At 47.4% G+C, this 9,871-nt stretch overlaps 1 protein-coding gene across 1 annotated transcript in view; it reads left to right on the forward strand.

Annotated features, from left to right (window-relative positions):
- The first annotated feature begins 984 nt into the window (after positions 1–984).
- Positions 985–9,871, forward strand: part of RCL1 (RNA terminal phosphate cyclase-like 1) — a 44,181-nt gene continuing 35,294 nt past the window's right edge. Inside the window, exon 1 of the mRNA XM_006863752.1 lies at positions 985–1,120. Within this exon, the coding sequence (XP_006863814.1) occupies positions 985–1,120 (136 nt within the window). The remainder of the gene's footprint in view (positions 1,121–9,871) is intronic.

A 9,871-nucleotide genomic window follows, 5' to 3' on the forward strand; every position in this document is an offset into this window, starting at 1 on the left:
TGGTACTCTGGGATAAGCAGTGGGCACAAGGTCGGTGGTTCAAACCCACCAGCTTCTCATTCTGGGTTGCTGTGAGTGGGAATCATCTTAACATAACAAGACAACAGCAACAAGAAGCCTTGGTGGGCAATGGTTAAGCATGCAGTTGCTACTCAATAGCTTGGTAGTTTTAGCCCACCCAGTAGCTCCATGGGAAAAAAGACCTGTTGATCCTGTAAAGATTTATAGCCTAGGAAGCTGGGTGGGGCAGCTCTACTCTGTCACTTGGAGGACTCTCCGAGTCGAAATCCACTCGGAACCACTATAGAACAACAATCTCTATAGAAGCAGATGCCAGGCCACGCGGGGCTGCTCCATAGGTTGAGTCGCTAAGCTATCCGTCTTAGCCAAGTGCCAAAGCCCTGTACCACGCTGGGGCCTACAGTGAATGTTAAGTGATGGGACCACGTGAAGGGTGTGGCACGACTGCGCAGGTCACAGCGGAGGTAGAGAGGACCACGGATGCAACAGGGTTGGCATGCCAGCAAAAGGCGGGGAGATGACAGCAGCTTCGTCCCGGGATGCCACCACAGCTCAGTCAACAGCTGGCACGCAAGAGGCACTCACCTCCCGGACTCAGCCAGTCTCCCGCGCTCCCTCCCGCCGAGCGCTGTTGCCGGGGCTCAGGTCCCGCCCAGCTCCAGCACGGACCAATAGCGGCGCGGCTCGGCCGCCGCCCACCTCCAGCACGGGCCCCGCCCAGATCCTTCAAGGGCCAATGGCGGCGCGGCCCGACCGGGGGAGAGGCGGGGGTCGGTTGCCGCCCCGCCCCACTCCCCTCTGACCCGGTGTCTCGTCTCTCTGTCTTCCTGTTCCAAACCACGTGGACGCGCTAGGGGACGCGGGTGCGGGAGGGATTCCGGGCCACCTCAGCCGCTGCCGCCGCCCCGCGAGTCCGCGCCGTTCCGACCACCGCGCCTGGCCCGCGCCTCGGAGGGCGTGCACATGGCCGCCCCGACGCACTCCCTCGCCTACGCAGGCTGCAACTTCTTACGCCAGCGACTGGTCCTGGCCACGCTGAGCGGGCGCCCAGTCAAGATCCGCAGGATTCGGGCCAGGGACGACAGCCCGGGCCTCCGAGGTAACTCGGGGCCGACGGACCGAGTGTCCGCGCCATGGGGGCCGTGGGGCTGGAGTCTGCGTCCTGGGGGCTAAGGGAACGGGCCGGAGGTCTTAGGGACTCGGGCTGCCTTCAGGGGTGCGCCCATGGCAGAGGGGACTTGGGTTGGGCCCCCAGGGAAGCGTCTCCCGGCTCTGGTAGTAAACAGCCACACGTTTTCCAGCATTTCGTGTTGCAACACTCCCGGCATCGCCCCCTCGCCCCTCCCAGTCCCCCTTGCTCTCCGTAAACGTCTCCAAGGAGCAGAACAATTTCTTGGCCCGGGCTGTGATGAATGGACCGACATAAAGATGGAGAGCCTTGGAGAGAAAAGCCCCCCTGGTTGGCTCCCTGGCTCCTTGGACATTGGCTGTGCCTGTCACTACGAGTTCTCCACCCCATCTTGGAAGTGGATTCCATCGTTTCTAAAAACCCTGCGTTTGTTTTCAGCTGTGACTGAGGTTGATACGCCCAAGATAGTAGCTTCTAGAGTTTCACAGTCGTGGGCCTAGTTGCCTTGACTTTAGAAAAAGGGTTGGTGACAAGCGCTACACTACTAGTCTCCAAGCTCATGTTTTGCCCAATGGAGGCAGATAGGCCCCTTGCAAAGTCTCATCTGTGTTAAATGGTTCCCCCAGGAATACAACACGTACTGTATTTAAAGCTTCTCGGTTATGCCAAATCCGGGAGACTCCGTTATGAAAGAAAGAAGAAAACTTGTCTGTAGATTGAAGGAAAGTGCTTGTAGTGATTCTGGCAACTGCTAGCTTGTGTGGATGTGTTTCCTTTGGTGCTGTCTCTTGTATTTGGTGGCTAGCTCATTCTGCCATTCTCTGGGTGCATTATCCTGACAGTTCCATTTCTGCTGGCGCCCCCTCCCTCCTTTTAAATAAGGTAACTAAGAAATACAAGTCAAGCTTGCTTGTCTTTTATTATTAACACCTGGTGTGGCACTCCATGAAAATGACAAGTGGTCCTGGAGAGGCTTAAAGTCATTGTTTTCCATTTCTTCTCTTTTGTGTACTCAGTGGAGCAAGATCACAAGTCTGCCTTGACCCATTGTTGTTGTTGTTACGTGCTGTGGAATGGGTTTCAACTCATAGCGGCCTTCTGTAGGGTTTCCAGGCAGTGGCTGGTGAGCTTGAACCACTAACCTTGCGGTTCAAACTGATCTTGTAGTCACAGCGCCATACCACTACCATGCCCCACTGTTGTTGTTGTTAAGTGCCGTCAAGTTGATTCCGACCCATGACCCATAGAGACTTTAAATTGTGAAGGTATTCATTTTTAGTTTGTTTCGTTTGGATGTCTCCCTTCAGGGAACTCTCATAGAACTCTGACACCTTGCTTTGTGTCTCCACACATGATTTGCCCTGCATGGTTAGACTGTCATACCACACTGACCGTGTCTATATAGTAGAATTAAATAAATCTTGCTTGAGTTGAATTGAAGTAGCAAAAGATAGCCTTATGCTATTTTTCCTAATGTTGTGGACTGATTGTCTTCCTCAAAAATAGACACGTTGAAGTCCTAACTCCTGTTAGGATTGCCGCTCTTGAATGGCGACCATCATGCCGTGTCATTGATGGAGATAAAAGATGAGGCGAGAAAAGAGCAGAGAGAAGCCCACATGTCATGGGGAGGCGCCAAGGGCAATAAGAAAGGTTTGTGTAGCTATGGGGTTCCTGTCCTCTTTCTATTGCTCACCAACCCTGAGGAGGTTTGGGAGGGCACAGTGGGGTGCGAAGGGCCTGGTGGCAGTTTTGTGTCCCTCAGCATCCTCTGCCCTTGTTTTGAGTTTGGCCTTTGTGTGGAACAATTGCTTGATGAGCCTATTGTGGAGATTCTCCTTCCTCCGTGGTTCCCAGGCACCTCCATGTTAGCCCAGTGAACTTGCCACTGGCCGGATGTGGCAAGAAGACAGACATTTGACATTCTGAGGACCCTGGGCATCACTTTTTTTGTTGTTAGGTAAACAAAAGCCCGGGAGGTTGGTGAGCTGGGATGGCATAACAGATGAGAGTACACATAAGACTGGTAGTAGTAACTGCTTGCTGCGGGTTGGTCACGTGTCAGTTCTGACTCACAGTGACCCCATGTCTTGCAGAGCAGAACTGAACACCGTATGTTTATGTGTTTGTTGTAATCTGTATGGAAACCGATTGCTGGGCCTTTCTTCTGAAGTATCACTAAGTGGCTTCAAATCACTAACCTCATCGCTAGTAGTCACTGCAAACCATCTGTGCTGCACCTGCGCATCACATCCACAGTGCTTCTTTTTAATGGGTGGTCGGCAGACTGATATTAAGTGTTCCAAAGGATGTACCCTTCTTCCCCCTGCACTGTGACTGAGCACCCCATTCCGGCCGCATACAGGCTTTAGCCACTTGACACTCACCTGAAAGAGTGCCAGCCTCTTCTACCTGGTAGGTTGCCCTGGTTGGCGGTGTTGGTGCTGGTATTTTATGGGCGGGGACGACGACATACTGGTTGCTGCTGTGAAGTGCCATGGAGTCAGCTCCAGCTCAGAGCAATCCTGTAATCAACTTATGGAAACACTGCCTGAGCCTGGACATTCTCACAATCATTCCTATTGTCCGAGCCCACTGTAGGCAGCCACTGTGTCAGTCCATCTCATTGGGGGTCTACCTCCTTTTCACGGACCCTCCACTTCCCAAGTATGATGTCCTTCTGCAGGGACTGGTCCTCCTGGCACACGAGTGTACAGCATGATCTGCCCGACATCTTTAGTGTAGGCACATCTCGTTTTATTGCGCTTCACCTTGTTGCTCTGTACAGATACTGTTTTGTACGAATTGAAGGTTTGTGGTAACCTTGTGTCACTCAAGTCTATTGGCACCATTTTTCCCAACAGCGTTTGCTTTCTTCATGTCTCTGTTGAGTTTTGGTTTTCTTATACTAGCTCACGGAGCGTAGCGGTTATGAGTTGGGTTGCTAACCTCAAGGTCAGCAGTCCGAAACTACCAGCTGTTCTGCAGGAGAAAGATGAGGATTCCTGCTCCCAGAAAGATTTACAGCCTCAAAAACCTGTACAGGGTTGCTGTGAATCGGAACTGACTCCATGGCACACCCCTACCCCCACCACCATACTAGTTCACGCTTTTTTCATAATGCTATCTATTGCACACTTCATAGTCTACAATATAGTGTAAACAGAACTTTCATAAACACTGCGAAACCAAAAAAATCCATCTGACTCATTTGTGGGATTTGTTTGATTGAGGTGGTCTGGAACGAACCTGCCTGTATACCAGAGAAAAAAGAAACCCCAAATCTAGACCTCTTAAGGCAGGCTCTCAGTTCCTGGGGTGCAGTGGTGGAAAGAAGGGCCTTTCAAAGCCACCAGCAACTCAGTGTGAGGAAGCTGTGGTCGTCTGCTTCTCACAACTGAATCCTTGGGCACCCTCAGGACAGGTCTAGTCTTCCCTGCAGGCTTGCCGTGAGTTGGCATTGCCTCGGCGACAGTGGGTTTGGTTCTTCTGGAAGGAGCCATGGTGGTGTAGTGGCTAAACTTTAGGCTGCTGAAACCAGTCTCTTGGTTGGAAGCACTGCAGGAGAAAGATGTAACAATCTGCTATAGGTTTACAGCCTTAGAAACCCTACCGGGCAGTTCTTTTCTGTAGGGTCTATGACTTGGAATTGACTTGATGCTAACAGGTTTTTGCAGGCTCCCAAGTCTCAGAAACTTGTCAGTGTTTGTGTAATCTCCCTTAGCGGGAAGTGAGATGTTTGTCACACATGTATATGCATTCAGAGTGGCCCATTGGTAGAATTCTCACCTTCCATGCTGGGTGGAGACCTTAGGTTTGGTTCCTGGCTACTGGACTTCAGATATAGCCTTGTGTACTGTTGTGATGTTGAACAGGTTACAGCTGAGCTGCCACACTAGGAAAAAAGGCCTGGTGATGTACTTCTGAAAATCAGTTCACGCAAACCTTATGGACCACAATTATGCTATTGTGCAAGGGATCATCACGAGTCTGAGTCGGGGGCTGACTCGACAGATGGCAGCTAACAAGGATAACACATACATTCATGCATGTGTATGTTGTTAGGTGCTATCGAGTCAGTACCCACTCAGTGACCCTATGCGTCACAGAACAAAACATGGGCTGGCCCTGCACCAACCTCACAGTCAGTGCTATGCTGGGCCCATTGCTGCGGCCACTGTGCCAATCCAGCTCATTGGAGCTTCCAAAAGTTTGATAGAAAAATGGGACGAAAAGATCATGGAATTTTTCCATGACCTTTTGGAAAGTCTCCTGGTATGTGTAAGTGTACACATACATACTCACACCCACAAACACCTATCACCACTGACACCTGATTTCTCGTCCTAGTCAAGCAAGTTCTTGCTTGGTAGCTTCATTGAAGATAGAGGCCACCGGCAATACTGCCCGCCATCTTGCCTGCCCCCATCCTGACCAATCCGGAGGTCTTCAGCTCCGAAAGAAAGCCTTCTGAAACCCCACTGATAAGCAAGGCCTTGAGCGGGGTCAGAGTGAGCAGTTTCCTGGCGTCTTCGCCTTCCCCAGCAGGAAGTGCTGAGTGTTGTAAAGCGGTAGTGGGCTTCTAAGCCTAAGCCTGCAGGGTATGGAGCAAGGCTTTCTGGGTTTACCTCGGTCTAGTCAAAAGGATAGGAGCTCTGGTAGCGTAATGGTTATGAATCAGGCTGCTAATCACAAGGTCAGCAGTTCAAAACTACCAGCCGTTCTGCTACCATAAAGATGTACAGCCTCGGAAACCCTGTGCTGGGTCACTATGAGTCGGAACCGAGTCCACGGTACTTAACAACAACAAGTTGAAAGGATAGAGATGAGACTGTGAGAATTTTTGTTGGTGGAACAGTTTTATCAAAAACATTCTTGATTTCTATGCTAGCATTGAAATCAAATCCTTAATTTGTTACGGACGGAGTAGCTTGGTGTGTTTGAGATCTTGGGTTTGGAGTTAGACCTGTGTTTCAGTCCTGGTTCTGATTGTTGATGTTCATTCTTGGCCCTTAGGCAGATTTTCTCTTTTTTTAATCTTTAACCTTCTGAGCCTCAATTTTCTTACCTGTAAAAAGGGGCCAGTGCTACCACCCTCATAGGGTTATTATGAGAGTTAAATGAAATAATACTTGAAAATGCTCTGAACCATGGCCAGCAGGTAGGAAGACTAAACATTAGCTGCTTTTATTATGTGGAGTCCTGGTATGGCACTGTAAGATAAGCACTGGACTGCTAACTGCCAGGTCAACGGTTCAGACCCCCCAAATACTCCTTGGAAATTCTGTACAGGGTCGCTGTGAGTTGGAATAGACTCAGCAGTATTTAACAACAACAGCACCCATTGGTTGTCCTGGTGTGGCACTGCAGAATAAGCATTGTACTGTTAACTTCATGGTTGGGAGTTCAAAACCACCAGCTGTTCCATGGAAACGCTGTACAGTGTTGCTACAAGTAAGAACCGACTCAACTGCACTTAACAACAACAACAGACAACTTCCTGTTGAACATGAGTGATGTCTTATCTATCCTCTTTGACTTAATGAGGAGGAAGTAATTATTACTTGTTGCTGGATTTTTTTCTTGTTGTCATTAGTTGCCATTGAGTTGGTCCCTACTCACGGTGACCCTGTGTACAACAGAAGGAAACACTGCCCAGTTCTGTGTCTTTGTCACAATCTGTGGGAGGGAGTCCATCACTGAGGCCATTTGAGTGTCTTTCAACCTAGGCACAATGTCAGACAGTGTTCGGTTGTGATTCCTGGGATTTGTTTTCATTGGCTAATTTTTGAAAGTAGGTTGCCAGATGGTTCTTCCTGGTCTATCTGACCCTTGAAGCTCTGCGAAACCTGTTTGGCCATGGGTGACCCTGCTGATATTTGAAATACTGGTGGCATAGCTTCCAGCATCACAGCAACACAAAAGCCACCACAGTACGACAAACTGACAATGGGTGGTAATTGCAGCGGTAGTAGGTTGTATTTAAGGTTTCCACTATGTTAATAACCCACAGTTTATTCTGTTGATGGCCATTTGGGTTGTTTCCAATTTTTAGTTATTGCAAGCCATGAGACTAAGAATTTGTTGGTGCACAGAGCATGTTCCCATTGAGCATGTGCGGGACCACAGGGCATGCACGTGGTCAGCTGTGGATAGTTTTCCAAAGGGCTTGTAACTCTACAGTCTCCAGCTGTCGGTGAGAGGTCCAGATACTGTGGCTTCTTCGCAGTGTTTGGCATTGTCAGTCTTTCATTTTTAACCATTGTGCATTTCTAGGAGGACTAATGAGGTGGACCAGTGTATCTTTCTCTATTTTTCATCCAAATAAATTTAAAAAAAAAATTTTTTTTTAGGATTATGGTTAGGACTAGAGTTAGTGTTGGGTTGGGCTAGAGCTATGAGTAAGGTTTTGTCTAGTGTTAAAGTTATAGTTAGGTGTGTTTTTCTTGAGATCTGCTTGATTTTCTCTTCATTTGAAAGTTCTTTAACTACACTATTCCCTGTTTAACTTTATTTTAATTTTTGTTGCAAACTGGCATGTCTCAGGCTCCCTATTTTCAGTCTTATAAGTTTTATTTTGAATACTTGTATATCATCTGGATTGAGTTCTGGGTGAGACTGTCATATATGTTAGTCTATTTCTGGATTCTTAGGATTAATCATTTGGCTTTCTAATTGTTGTTTTTGTATGGTTTTCAGTTTTTCATTTATTTTGTCAGTTTGTTCTTCTAGTGTTTTCCTAGGTTCTTCTGAAGTTTTGTTTTGTTTTGTTTCCCTTACTTTCCTCAATCTTTCTCCCAATTTGTTGAATGTAACTGAATATCATTCTTTTAGATGTCTTATCACTTAGTTCTGATTTTTATTTCCTGACTGTTTTTTGGTCACTAATTTGAGACAGTCTGTCTTGTTTCTTGTAAACTGAAACTGTCTGCTGCCCCCAGACATTGTGGTACCATTGTATTTACCTTTAGGTGATAATTGTATGTTGTGTTCTCAGGCACTCATCACCTGTCTCCTGGTGGATGTGGTAGAGATTGGAAGTGTGAGCACTGTTTTCTGCTTACTGTGTGTATAGCCACGTTCAGGGTGGGTTCGCCCATCTCCAGAAGCAGGGTGCTATGTCTGGTACTCCACCCCAGGCAGATTGGAGCTTGTACAGGAGGGGCTGCTGTGGCCACTGGGTTGGCTAGAGATTGGACACACCTCCGGCCACCAGGAGGGCATGGAAGCATGGGAGAGCTGCACCCCTCCCCTTGCCACCAGCTGAAAGCCTGTTTTTCATCTCTTACTGCTCCAGTTCAGCGTCCCCTAACACTCGGCACTCAGTCTTCCGCTTTTTTTTTTTTTTTTAAAGATTTTATTGTGAATTGACTGAAGGTTTACAGACAAGATCATCGGCTTTATACTCAACAAATCACACACTTTGTCGCATCTCAATGATCACATTCCCCTCCATGTAACTACAGTTATCCTGTTTCCTCCCTGTGCTTCCTGTTTGTAGTCCACCACCCTTATTCCTTCTCAGCTTTGTCCTTAGGGAAATGTTGCCTTTTGATTTTCAGTGATTGACCATTCCATGGTGAGTATACCCCCCATATACCTAATTACTTCTTGGCTGAAAATGGAGCTCTGAGGGTGAGCTCCTCTCCAGACCTGAAGGGTAGTGGAGGGCCATAGTCTCAGGAACCTCCAGCCTCGTTCTGACCAGTAAACCTGGTCGTTTTATTATTAGCGCTATTAGGTAATTTTGAGTTTTGTTCCACATTTTCTCCCACTCTTATCCTGGACCCTCTAATTTCAGGGTAGTTGATAGTGGTCGCCAGGCACCATCTACTGCTTCTGATCCCAGAGTTTTAGAGACTGTCATGCATGTGTTCTATTAGTTGCTGGACTAATTGATTGCAAGCCTCTTCAATTCTTAGCACTCTTTTTCTTTCACACCTGGAGAGACTGATATTATTAAGTGCTGTTGAGTTGTTCCAACTCATAGTGACCCTGTGTAGGGTTTCTGAGGAGTGGCTGTGAGTCTGCACCGCTGACCTTGTGGTCTAGTGCTTATCCTACGGTACCTTCCCAGGACCAATAACTGCACCTAGTTCTCAGTTTCCCATGTCTGCCTACTCTGCAATCTTGTCCCAGAAATGTGGAGCATCTTTTTCTTCGATTGTTGGTCATTTAGATAAGCCCTTTGTGAAATGTCTGCTTAGATCTTTTGCTCTTTTTCTTTCTGACTTGTTTGGTTATTAATATGAGGGACTTCAAAGAGTTTGTGGAAAAATGGATTTGGAAGATACAGTAAACAATTGGAAGATCATTTTTCCACGTCCCATTGAAGCCCCTTCACATATTCTAGATATTTTTAAGTTCTGAGCTACATGGTTCCACCATGTGACTTGTCCGACAAGTCTATTACACACTTCACAGTGTCTAACAAGAGGAGACACTGAAACTTGCTCTCCAGCGTAGAGAAGCTAAAGCAAATGGAAGAATTGAAGAGGTCCAAGAACTGAACAGAAAATTTCAAAGGTCAGCTAGAGAAGATAAAACCAAATACTATAATAAAATATGCAAAGATTTGGAATTAGAAAACCAAAAGGGAAGAACACGGTCAGCATTTCTCAAGCTGGGGGAGCTGAAGAAAAAATTCAAGCTTTGACTTTCGTTATTGAAAGATTCTCTGGGCAAATTATTGAATGATGCAGAATGCATCAAGAAAAGATG

The sequence above is a fragment of the Chrysochloris asiatica genome, unplaced genomic scaffold (genome assembly GCF_000296735.1).
Source record: "Chrysochloris asiatica unplaced genomic scaffold, ChrAsi1.0 scaffold00056, whole genome shotgun sequence".
Taxonomy (NCBI): Eukaryota; Metazoa; Chordata; class Mammalia; order Afrosoricida; family Chrysochloridae; genus Chrysochloris; species Chrysochloris asiatica.